The sequence below is a fragment of the Macrosteles quadrilineatus genome, unplaced genomic scaffold, assembly GCF_028750875.1.
Source record: "Macrosteles quadrilineatus isolate MER2022 unplaced genomic scaffold, UCM_ALF_1.0 Scaffold_2__2_contigs__length_208266976, whole genome shotgun sequence".
Classification (NCBI taxonomy): Eukaryota; Metazoa; Arthropoda; class Insecta; order Hemiptera; family Cicadellidae; genus Macrosteles; species Macrosteles quadrilineatus.
The window spans coordinates 118700638-118714653 of NW_026542595.1; the positions used below are offsets into that span (position 1 = coordinate 118700638).

Consider the following 14016-nt stretch of genomic DNA (forward strand, 5'->3'; position numbering starts at 1 on the left):
GAGGATATCAGTAGTTATATCGAATAGTTATATCCACAGCCTTTCTGTGGACTCTTGGGTATGCATGCCAGTCATGTCTGAATATGGGTTAGGCCTCAGCATCACACATCAGGGTTAACAAGTTCACTGGGAGCGCAAGAGGTTTAAACGTTTGTTTATGTGCAGCGCAAGGAAGATAAAAATCCCTTCGCAACAAAGATTGAAGGGCACCACAATTTATGGAAACCCATTCTCTAGGGCCCTTAGTGCATTACATGAAAATCGCAGGCTTGCAAACAGACGCCTCCAATGTTCTACAATTAGACAGGAAGCAACTAAGACGGGTCACAGAAATGGTCAAGTGTCATGGATTCCTGAGATCGCTTGAGGATCCACAATGGAGACACTGCATGTAATAAGTGTGAACAGTCCAAAGAGACTGCGGACCATCTACTTGTGTAGACTGCAAAGCTAAGGGAAATCATCCATGGAAGAAAACCGTGAAAAGGGGCAGACACTTTCCTCAGAATGAGCTCTTAAGACAGGATACTGCAGTTCATTAAGCAACTACAATTTGACGGGATTTGAGACACTGCTCCGATTCAATCAATCAATGCTGGTTTTTTAGTTCTATATGAATGCAAACAATTTTGACAAAAAATTACTTTACAATAATGGTATCACCAGCTAAACGGCTACTTGCTCGTTGGGTTCGCACAGATGCTTACCGTAGTGTCCACAGACAGTCTAGGCAGCGGCCGGGCGTGCTGGTGACTAGTTCTGTAGGGATTGCTGGCTGGAGGACCCTTGGCAGGGACCAGGTTGGTGCGATGGTCCCCTCCACTGCCACCGCTGGAGCCATGCTTCACAGGCTGTCCTGGGTAGAAGCCTCGCCCTCCGTACGCTGGCTTTCCATCCGCAGGCTTCACAAAGCCACCCCTTGGGAACAAAACAAAGAACTATAATTTCTCCTAGGAAATTATACTAAACATAATTTGCAATTTAATTATAATATTAGTTAATTAATTTATAAAACTATTTCTTATGTTTAAGCTACCATAATGCAATTTCCTCATGTTAGTGTAGCCTATACAGTTTCTTTTTATATTTTCTGTATTGTTGGCGTACATGATTTTAATTACAATGAAACAATTGTTGCAAATGCACCTGATGTGAAAGAAAGTGAGGCAGAAAAAGCAAGCAACAAACACATAAAGACAGAGAGCTGCTTCACAAGGCGGATAGCAGACGACATTACGCCCAATGCAATTGTGACATGTGCCAACAACAACACCCACAGCAAGGCATAAAGCTAAGCCTCTGAACACGAATCAGGTGCATAGAAAAGGTTTTTGTTAGAGTAGCATATTTGATAAATGTCAATGACTTTATAACAAACCTTTATTGTACTGATTCACTGTACCAACATCTACTTAATTTATAACAATACTGTTCAACACCTAACAGATTAGTAGCGTACAAGCTCTATAACGATTCAAAATGTTTACGTAAATTAATATTATTTAAATAAATATTATCTATTTGAACCTTCAACTTTTTCAATGTACAGTATACCCAAGTTTCCAAAGCGAACAATAAACTTATCCTATAAATTAAACTGTCCAATACTTAACATTTGTAGAAGCTTTACCTGTAATCAATTTCAACAGATATAATATCAAACACTACACAAACCTGAATACCAAAACAGTTTACTCCTACATTTTATATTGAACGAAATTCTACAACACAATAATATGAAGGTATTTTTATCCAAAAGAGGGAGAAATAGGCTAAATTTGATTACAAAACAATGGAATAACTTGGTAGGATTAGTTAGCCTAATGGCTTGGCTAATGGAACATTAAGGTTGGCCTTGAAATTTGACAAAGGTGATTCTAGTTTCACAGGACAACCAAACACTTGTTAAAGTTAAGTTACTTATTTAATTTTTTTTAACGTGGTATTCAAAGTACCACCAGATATTACTTGTGTTACAAAGATTATTAGATATGTAATGTTTAAACCAATGGAGTCTACGCTGTTTACAAACTAAAACAAAGTTGGTCCAACATAGATAAAATTATATTTGAAATAATGTATTTACTTAAGATTCTATCTTTGTTTAAATCTATCTTCATAAACTTCAAAACTATTCTGGCAAGTTTTGACATTCCTAAAGCAATATACAATTCAAACTGAAAGATTTCAATTCCCTAATTGTGCACTTAGTGATTTAACAAAATGCTTGTAATGCTTGTAACTTCATATTTTATCTGTCACTTGGTCAAAAGTCTAATATTGAAATTAGTAATCTAATTCCAAGAGCATTGTGATTTAGATAATTCTGCATGTTTATGATGGATTTTTCCAATGCAATGCCGAATTTTAGTGAATTTTAAACTTTTTTAAGCATTAATTTGATTTAGCATGATGGGCAGACGCATTACCAAGCATTATCTTTGACTGTGGATACAAGTAGAATCTCATGTCCATGTCAGAGGAGTAGTGGTCAGTTTCGGAATCAAAAATAAACGTATTTGTATTGAGCCATCGCAGCTTTAAATAACCGATTTCTCTCGAATCCGCCAACTTGTTAACCAAGTCAAACTGATAGGAAGACTTAGCATCTTTGATGGTACATCAAATATCTCAGTAACAACACCAAGAGAGAAAATATAATTTTGACTTTAGCTCACCCTGCGAGTCTCTCATTTAACTATGTTTTTTTTAACAAAATAATTGTGACACCTAAACCATATATATGGGATGTCTGCTTTAGTGTACTACAGTCAACAGTAATACCTTGCCGTTCCATAATTAACTACAGTAGAACCTCAATAACAAGTTCTCATGGGGATTATCGAATAAGACTTGTTATCAGTTAAGTGGGAGCACACCTTTCTTACTCTTCTTTTGCCAATAGCCTTAGACGATGGTGAGTGTTACCACACGGGAAATATTACAATTACACCACTGCTTGTAATGAGGGTTGACTTCCTATCGAGGTTTGCAATAACATGTGATTTAGGGCCTTGGAGTGATACAAAATCTAATTTGACTATGACACTTGTTATCAAAGCGTTTTGTTATTGACGACTTCTTATCGAGGTTCCACTGTACCTCGATGGTCACAAATAACTATCAACTAAATTCCAATACTTTTTCTAAGCTTCACACATTACACTTGACACTTTCACTTCCCGCAACTTACCTCTGCGTGGACGAGTGACTGTGGTGATGCGAGTGCTGCTGATGACTAGGCTTGGGCTTCTTGAACTCCTGCGTGACGGTGGGCGGTGGTGGTGCGGGAGTAGTCCTAGGACTAGGCGGTGCTGCGGGGGCGGGGCTTGGCGGAGGCACCCCGTCGTACCCCAACAGTCTGCCAGGCTCCTCCAGGAGATGTTTGACACTCTCGTATTCCCCCAGAGTGCCTCGCACTTGCTGGGACACCTTGTCGTTGTAGCTGGGGTTCACCTGCGGAAAACAGCTGACATGAGTTATGGATATGGATGATACTCTGCCTAGGTACGTATTTCAAGCTGATTATATATACAAAGTGAGTGTGAAATTAAGTTGTATGACAGGTGTAGTGTTTTTTTATTGACTAAAATCTGCTATCTCTTTAGCCAAGACCATTAAAAGCCCAAAAATCAAGAACAGCCCATTAAAAGAAACATTAAACCAAAGCATAACCAACACAAATAGACTTCTCATCCCATTATAAAATTTGAAACTCGTTTTTGTGACTAGTGTTTGTGACACTGGGCGCTAGTGTCGACAACATTTTATTTCTATTATTTTAGGGTAAATTTCATGATTTAAACTTTATTGTTTGGTTAAATATAACTAGGAGACGAGTTATTGTTTATGATTAGATCGTTTCATTTGGTTTAACAAGGTTTAATATTACTGCAAATTGTAAACAAAACACGACCTTTACCGGACGGAACCAACAGTAAAATTGTATTCAGCTGATCCATTAGGATGACAAACCTCTAAGGGAGAATGTTTTATGATATAAACCTGCAATTTTCTAATTAATGTATATCATCACAAGAACCTGAAAACAAGAAAGACGAGTTTCGTAAATAGATGAATCCAAAATCCTGATAACAGTCGCAAAGGTAAGAAGAACAATTTCAAGTTAAAACAATAAACAAACGTTAAAGTTAACACGCTAAACAAAGTTTAAAGTTAGCGTTCTAAGAAAACGAACATTTCCCTCGGATTACTCTTCAGTTTGTGTAGGCAGGGAGTGGGCAGAGAACACAGCTTTATCTGCAGCTTCGTGTTTCGGTTTCAATGGAAATGTCGAGCCTTTGTGGGCCGATTCTACGCAAGGCCAATTAATTACCATCGGCAAACATCTTGCTTTGCAATAATGTCTCGTGTTTCAAACGTCAGCATGTTGATAATTGATTGGGCATTGAGTTTCTTTATATTCATTTATCAAAATTTAATTTTCTGCTTTGGAAATAAAATATATCTTTCAACATTCTTTATTTACAATACAGACAGAGTAAATGTATGTAAAATATTGTAGAAGAGTCAACAATAAGACCTTGTGGTGGACAGTGAGCCTTAGAAAAACCAACATATTAAAATCTATTCACATTATAGGTGTACACCAAAAAAATGTTAGAAAACGTTATCGTTACACTTAAATCTTTTGTAAATACAAATTAATTGCTAAAATAGTCCAGGCCCACATAACGTAGAAAATGTAAGTATACATTTAAATTAGTTTTATTAAAAAATAATATCAAAATATTATACAGTAGTACATAATATTTTTAACAAAACTGTTTAAGCGTTCACCTAAATAAATTTCATTTACAACTCTTAAAACATTCAAGAGCAATTTTTTCTTGGCATCTCGAAAAAAGACAGTAGTAGCCTACAAAAGCTATTACATTTTAAATAAAGACTATTTCTACTTCAAACTTTTGAATCAGAACAATATAGTTGTTTAGTTCCAAAGTTTTCTCACAATCTGGTGACCTTTCAAATCTTAAAACTTCCCAAACCCGAGGGGCATTTTGTTAAGTTTCCAGGATTAAGTTTTAAAATCGATAAGAAACTCTATCGAGATAATGAATAATGAAAGGGTTTCCGTTTGACTAAGAATCACAACATATTGTGCATATTGTGGTATTTTGTTTTTATGTATAGTTCACTTTTAAAGACAACCAAATGGACTGATTTTGCGTGGTATGTAAATACATGATGGGGTTTTACGATGAAATATTGACTGCTATTTTATCAACCAAAAACTGTTTTACTTGTCCATAGATTTTTAATCAATGGAGCTGGCTAATAACATGAAAGATTTATTTTTACAATTGGTCTTATGCCCCTTTGTCTTGCAAGAGACAATTTATAAACAGTATGTACAACCAGGTAACTTAATCTGATTTAGTTTCTATCACAGTTAATAATAACTGCAACAGAGGCACCCATAAACGAGTCTGATGTTACATTTCAAATAATATAATAATCTTGTACTTTTGGATATCGAAGAAGACATTTCTATATAGCCTATATAGTACAAGCTGTAGCCATGTTTTGCCTACAGTAATAGCTGGATAAATGAACCTTTCACAAAGTTTGCTCTTTAAAATTCCATGTCCACTTTGGATAGTGATATGACTTTTTATAGGTCCATTTTTTTACTGGCTAGAGCCATATAAAGAGTAAAAGTTTTAAAGTACAATTAAAACAATTCAGTTACGTAAATAATGTCTGAAATGTAGACGACTTTCCAATTTGATTCACAAAGACTTAAAAACTTAATTTTTCCCAAAAATTCTAATTACTACAGTATTTCTAAATTGAAATCTGAGATAGGTACAATATATTGAAAGGGGGACAACTGGTGTAAAATGAAATGGCATTGTGTAAAAACAAACGCTTTGATGAGAAGGGCAATCAAATGGCTTGATTGATGGCGAAAGAGACATACAAAAAGGTCTCTTACGGTCCCAAACTCTACATGTTATCTGTGTTGGAGTATTACTTTTGTACCTGCACATTGTAAACCAAAATCAACTTACAGAAATTGTAAAACTATATAGAAAATCTATCAAAACATGAAAAAGTGGTGTACAAATGCACATATTTCTGAAGATTTTTTAACTGATAAAAACTAGTTTTACGAACAGTAAACCCTCTTTAATATGGATAACTGGGGTACCAAGTCCCAAAAATATTAAACAAATTTAAAAGAAAGATTATTCTGTTTTGTTAAAAATAAACAAAGCCTTTCCCCTTTATCACACTATGTTATTCTCCCTATGTACTAAATCCTCTCACAGAACATACTTGATACAAACACAGAAGAACAACAATTGTTACCACACATTAACCAAAACATTTAACTAAATTCGTAAGCTATATTTTTCTAAAATTTAGCATCCAAACAACTAAACGAATACTGATACAATTGTAAACCAGCTTGGAGACTAGAAAGCATAAAAGCAGTGCACTGCACCAGGTACAATTGGGGGGGGGGGGGGGGGAGGGGGAGATATCAAAAGATTGATGCTCAGTTAACCAGCCACAACTACAACCACCATTTCATGATGCTCTTGTGTTATGTTTTATTTGTTGTGCATTTAGCTTAGTTTTTATTTCATCACTTTAATAACTTGTTCGGTCACCCATTTATTGATCGAATAGATTTTATTAAAATGGTAAACCGTGTGAATTTGAATAAACTATGTTGTATTCATTTACTGATTAACCAAAATGTCTAATTATATTGTTATGAAGTTGAAACAATAATTAATTGCTTATTTTTGTTTTATCTTCTGGGCCAATAATTTTATATGTTATTAGTATTATTTCACCGATATGTCTCGTTTTATTTGACTGGCTCACATTAATGTTTTTATCAATAATAAATTATTGTGGAATATTGCTATAATCATATTTATTACATGTAGCCCTACAATAAAAAGAGAAATTGGCTAATATCTTTATTTGTATGGTCATTTTTGTTCATAAACTCATATTATAATGTAAAGAGATACAAAATACATAATGTTGAAATACAAATCTATTTATTATGATGTATAAAAATACATCAGGGATGCAAATCTATTTATTATGATGTATAAACATGCATCAGGGATTCAAATCTATTTATTATGATGTATAAACATGCATCAGGGATTCAAATCTATTTATTATGATGTATAAACATGCATCAGGGATTCAAATCTATTTATTATGATGTATAAACATGCATCAGGGATTCAAATCTATTTATTATGTATGATGTATAAACATACATCAAGGATGCAGGTCTATTTATTATGATGTATAAACATACATCAGGGATGCAGGTCTATTGTCCTAAGACACACGAAATTACTATTTGATTGTAAACTAACGTGACTTCACCTCATCTGTTTTTACTTTAGTCGTTTGTTGTTTTGGCCATTTCTTCAACATTTTATAAACACTGTCGTTGAATAACCTCGCTTACCAGGTTACTAATAGTTGTAACTTTGTGTACGTAAATACAGAAAATTCCTTAAAAAAGTTAATTGAATTTTGAAATATAAAATTATTCCTCTTTATTAAACTAATGGGAATGTAAAAATCGCTATATTTATATTTTCCCAACGCTTTGAGTAAATAACGTTAGGTTATTATCTCCTAAATATTACAACTTGTTCAAATAAATACAATAGATTTTTACTATACGAAATAATTTTAGATCATTACAGGACTTATTTTTTAAAGAAGCAATTTAAATAAAAGTATAATATATTTTTAACAAACAAAATTGATTTATCATAGATTTTGTACAACTATTTTTGATAACATTATGTCTTTTTAAGTAAAACAAAGAAACTGCTCAATAACACATAACAAATCATAATAATTTTTAATCATAATCATAAAGAGTTATACGCGCAACAATAATTATTTTTAAAGAGTCAATAAATTTGTACAGACTTATATAATGTCTTATGAAAAATTGTACTCAGTCTGTTTAGTTTAGCATCTATTTAGAATCGATCCTTAGTAAACATGTGTTTGCAAACTTAATAAGTTTTTCTATTACATTAGTTTCAACGTTATAATTTTTTTAAATATGTTACCTAATTAAAAATATAAATCCACGCATTTTCAATTGTTTTAACCGTGTAAAGCTTGTACTTATTGCCCCCAACGATAAATTTCTACAATTAAATTTTCATTTGACTTATTGCCGCGGGAGAAATTCAAAGATGGTAACCAGAATCACACCCCGCACCACCAGGCAGGTGTCTCTACAAACATCTGTTTTAGGGTTCTAAATCCATGCGTCGACTTGGCTGACACGGACGTCGGTTCAAGCCCATTCAATCGCTACAAACGAACTGGTGGCCGAGCTTTGGTAAAGAAAATCTATCCTTATCTCTCTCCATCATCGAAGTTACTGAAAATATTCGCTTTCCAAAAGTTCTTACAGTGTTTCGGTTCAGCTTGTCAATAAAGAGCTAGCCCATAAAGACACTTGTAATACAAAAAATCTTGTCATTATAAAACTCTAGAAAATTGTAAAAGCTTTTATCCTAATAATCCGTTAAGTTTATGTCATTGTAGTGTTTTGTTTTGGCATTTTCTAGCACTGCAACATATCACCATAGTTTAATTTTTTTTTTTTTTTTATTGTCAATAGCCTTACATTTGGGTACAACAATCTAACAATTTAACAGTAGGTGAGGAAAAACTCTTGTTTTACACCAACATATTGTCAGTCACTCGTGATTTGTCAAGATTCCCACTTTACTGCAGTAACAAGATTACAGGTTCTACCGCAACCTTTAAGTCATTGATAACAAATAAAACAAGCTGATAGTATTATCACTAACTGCCACACGCTCGCCGAATGGTGTAGTAAACAACTTATAGATGATTTGCCATTACAGTACTTGGTGGTTGTCACTATGTTGCACCACTCACAGTTTCAAGGTTAAAACTGTAATAGTCGTACGTTACATTAGATCATATAATACTATAAAATATACAATCTTTTTACTCTTAATGAATAGTTAATGATGTTCGGAAGCTTGGTAAATATTCTTTCCGATTTCGGTTTTCAGCTCAACTCTATTTTACAACTACATGTTTTATTTTTCTACAAAAACAGCTTAACGTTAATCTTTTCCAAAAGACAATACAAATGTCAAATGTTAGCACAGCATGTTCTAAATTATTCTTTTCCAATTAGCCTACTAATGTTTTCACACCTTTTTCATATTTTTAGCTATTACATGTTATTATTATGATTCATTAAGTTTGTATTGATTCAACCTTTCATCTTTAATGCATAGACATATTTTTCTGATATCTCTTTTTAAATCATTGCATTTAGCATTCCTTTGTTAACAGGCGAGCACATAATAAAAACAGTCGTTAAACAAGTCACGAGTTTACAAGAACAAAGTAAATAATAGTGTACAGAACAGCAATAAGTTACCCCGGTACCAGTTCCAAGTTTGACCCCGTTCCTTCCAGACCATTGTTGACAAAAGCTTTGTTTACGTTCAACTACAAGTTTACGTTTTGTTTGACTACAGCCAATGGCTTTATGGGGTTTAATACGTTCGATTATGGTAACGGCTGATTATACAGGAGATGTTTATTACTCGTAAAATGCAATGTTTAGTTCAATGTTGGATTGAACATCCTTTGTTTTAACAAAGAATTTGCTACTTTATCTACGAGCAAAACCGGGTTAGTATAAATATCTATGAACTGTTTAATTATGATCAATAACAAGTAATATTGCTAACATTATAGTCTGTTATACAATTTTGTTGTACCATAGTTATAAAAAATCTTATAATAATAATGAATTAATAAAGAAATCAATTATTTAATTTGATGTTAATCAACAAGGTGAGCCTAATTGATTTTATGAAGTCATAAAAAGAATATTGAAATCTTTCTTAATTTGTGGTTACATTAAATCCACTAATATATCTTTTATAACAAATATATTAATCAAAGAACATAGTACATCTATGATTTTACAATATGAAGAAACTTCTTCTTGCTGCGTTTTAAAGTTTATGTTTTAAATCCAGGTTTTCATTTTTTTTTTTATTACACTGTAAGCATAAAAGTGTATGGCTGATAGAAAATCACATAACATTTTACATCAAATTCAACGATAGCTTAATTATATTACTGAACTAGGTATGACATTTTCTTTATTTAAACTGCAAACTAAAGACTGATCTTTTTTTAAATTCGTTTTCACAGGTTTGTACAATTTCCCCAAGAATTCATCTAGAAATTTTAAAGTTAACCGTTTCACCAATAATTGACTCTACCTTCTGCCAAGTAACATAGCCTTGTACCCTGTCCCATATACTGGAGTGGTCCTCGGTAGGCTACATGCCAACTTTTCACCATAATGCACCAATCGCACACCTTTTGTGATTCCGTAAAAGGCAAACACTATGACTTGCTTCTTTGACATCTTTGACGATTTTGCCATTCTCGCTCAAATACCATATTAATATAGGCTACATGAGAATGATTAGCTAAAATAGTAATGAATGACGTTAGGCTTTTGACAGAGGGAGTTATATATTTTTTGTCTCCTTGCCTAAAAGAAAAAATAATTTTACCATCTAAATATAATGTAGGCTACACAGCTTACGAAACACAGGGCCAACTCATGATTCTACCACAATTACGTTCAATACCGATTTCATCTGTTTGATCAAAATAAACAGCTGATTGTTGATTTATCAAAACGTAATGTCGTGATAAAAAGGTTGCTTCTCTGTCAACAATGTATCAGCTGATGATGTTACCACAATAATGAAGTTATTGTTCGGAGCTTTAACGGTGTTTTTACAGCGTTTTAGTCCTGTTGAAACACAGACCGCTCATTTCGTGGGTTTCAAAATCGGTTTGACATTTTTATGCATTGATTATTGATTATAAACCTTATAATTTGTTTTACTCCCAAGGATTTGATTAATTAAACAAACTTTAATTACGCGTGATACGAATGCTTAATTGTACTATTAAAAAACAATCAATTTAAGTATAAACATATGTCGAATATTTAAACTTGATTACATATATTTACAGTTTATTAAGTTAAACTCAGCTGAATATATAAGGATGTGTTCACTATATTTCTATGTAAAATTTGAAAGTCAAAAAGCGTGAATAAAATAATTCTGTGAAGGTGAATAAAAGAAAGATTTTGTTTATTACCCCGATAAATCAATAGTACGACATCTACATTATTGTAACAAATTAGGTGGTTTTTATATTTTTTTCAAATGTGTGCGAATTTTTACTAAACAAACTTAAATTCCACCCTTAGATCGCTAGAAAACGAAGGAGTATCATAGGCGCGCAATTGCATATTGCCGTTATAAAAGTTCTGTTGTGCCACTTTTGAAAGTAAATACATTGATTCATCTCCCCCCTCCAAAATAAGAAAGAAAAACGTTTTCACTCTTTGTTGCACAGTTAACTGACAAACAGTTAGTAGGTTTAAAAAATTTGGAAAAGTGTGTTAAAAGTTATTTACTCCATGCTAGTCTGATTGATTACAAAATAACTAACACAACAATAGGTACTAAAAAGTCCAAATCTGTCGATTCAATCTGTGGACCAATATGGACAATATCAGCTAACTCAGAGAGCAAAACCCAACAGAATCCCTACTTACTGATAATCTGTGTTACAGTTTGTGGACCAACCGTGTAGGGGGACGTGTGGGGTGGGGGGGGGGGAGGGGGGTCGTGGGAAACTGACGACGGCGCAGGTAGAGACTACGTAGAGAGTGGAGTAGAGACACCAACTAGAGACTAGAGGCGCGGCCATTGACCCGACAATATGGGGCCGAGCTGTGCTCAGTGATGGACGATAGTTACTACTGTATTGATGTGCACGAGAGAGAATTATGTCGTTCACTATAGATGGAGTAGACTTCTGAACCGACTGTGAAATCTAAAGTCTATTTTGATGAGTTTTCCATGTTTGATCAAGCATATTTTAATTTTAAAAACGCACCAATATCAATTAAATATCTGTTTTAGGTTAATTTTACATTATGGACTGAGAGAGTAGACTGCTAGAAGAAAGGTTTAAGCAGCGATCTGACATGTTGATTACAATGTTGGTCCGAGCTTGGCAGAGTTAAGGCCACAAATCGCTTCTGTGTAAAAAAATCTTAAAATCTGATCAATGTTTGGCTAATCAAGATGTGTAAATACTGTACAACAAATTTAAATCTGGTTGCATGTGTACTGGTGAGGATCGAAGAGAAAATCTACCATAAAGTATAGTCTACCAAATTTTATTTCGTACTATCATAGATAAAAGATCTATGGTGCTACGATCGCACTCGCAGTTCCAGATAGTCCACCGCCATGGATGGGTGTCAATTACTACATAGTATTGTGCTGCGGTTGACCACAGACAATGTTCACGCTTCTGGCGATCAGACGACGATTGTAGAAATTTGACTAATTTGGCAAAAAACTGACGATTTTAACTTGTCTTGTGTCAACAAATGTGATCTTTCGTTGTTGAATGAAAATCCACTTCCGTTGTTTGAAAATTTAAAAGCATACCCGTGACTAAGTATATCGTATTGTGTAATGACTTTTAAATTAACACTTTAAAGTGCATAATTGGCTTTGAACATTTTGCAATTGAGCGTCAGTTGTCATCCTAGAAATATGAACCTTGTTTTATGAGTGTTTTTAGATTTGAGTGCAATGATGTCTACTAAATGTTTCTCTTTTGTTTTAGGATCGATTTACGAAAGGTGTTGCACTGCTGTTTTAATAGCAGGGGAACGGCAATAGTTTAAAAATATATTTCTACATCAAGTTAAATAAGCCTTAAAGTTTATTTCAAAACAAGAATGAATGTTAAACAACAAAAATAGTTTACATAAATTGTTTTTGATCGATTAACGAAGACGATAAATGTAATTTTAAGGAAGAGCGAGTATTTTTTATGGGTAATCATAAGTACCAAATTTGAGCAAAAGAAATAAAACTCGAGGACGACTACCAATGTTAAAAATTAAAATAATTTTGCTAATAATTCTAGGAAACAATTAAAAACTTGATCCTAAGTCGGAGCCTCCACTGTGCAAAGGTTTTGCACCAAAATGCGTACTGTTTAAATCAAAACAAATTCACAACGTTCCATTAAACAAGATCGTAAAACCATATTACCCCGTCGAGGCAGCTTTATGGATAAATCTTTTAAAGAGTGGATTTCTCGGGAAATATTAACAGTAAATCCGACACTAATCGCTCTCGTCGCTCGAGAGATTCTAACGTTTACTCTTTGATGTATTTATCCTTTCTGATCAACTGATTAGAGTGAATAGAGGCTTTGTCTATTAGATAATACCGAGAAGTAGACATTCCATCTCATATTAAACGTGTGAATTGTTGTTGGATAACAAGAGCTCAGTTAAATTAAGTCATTAGCAGAATGTGTACGTGTTTTATCCTGTCAAGAAAATTTTTAATTGTGTCAAAAAGTAACGGCAACGAATCAGAACTGCAAATCGGTGTTAAAAATTCATTGCCATTGCTTATAAATAGGAAAATCTCCTTCGCTAGTATTTTTAACTGAGCAGCCAAGAAAACCATTATCTTAAAGTTAAAATGTTATTACTAACTTTTTCTGACATTCTGAGACGGTGGATTCATAATAGCACACACCAAACATACATTTAAAAAATCCTATTTCTAACTGGGGAACTAAATTCATTTATTGGCTTTAGAAACACAATACTATTGCATAGAAACATAACTCTCACTAGCTTTTCTTGAAATAAACCATTTGTTACTCATACCAAATATTAATTTCCAAAATATAATTTCTAACTAAGCATCCGAGTAAAGGTAAAGTGATCGACGACGTTACCTTATGTTTAGAGACACCCAGCTTACGCCCCTAAGCTCTTTCTTCAACCCAATTTGTTAAGGCATGTCCCGTCTAAATTGACGTCAGCCTATTCCAGGGTGTGTTTTCGAT

At 33.5% G+C, this 14016-nt stretch overlaps 1 protein-coding gene across 2 annotated transcripts in view; it reads right to left on the reverse strand.

Moving 5' to 3' along the window:
* LOC128987398 (AF4/FMR2 family member lilli-like) overlaps nt 1-14016 on the reverse strand; it is a 221841-nt gene that overhangs the window by 74210 nt on the left and 133615 nt on the right. For both annotated transcript variants that reach the window (XM_054408227.1, XM_054408228.1), the window contains exons 3-4: nt 3194-3456; nt 708-918 (exon numbers count right to left, since the gene is read on the reverse strand). In XM_054408227.1, the coding sequence (XP_054264202.1) occupies nt 708-918; nt 3194-3456 (474 nt within the window). The remainder of the gene's footprint in view (nt 1-707; nt 919-3193; nt 3457-14016) is intronic.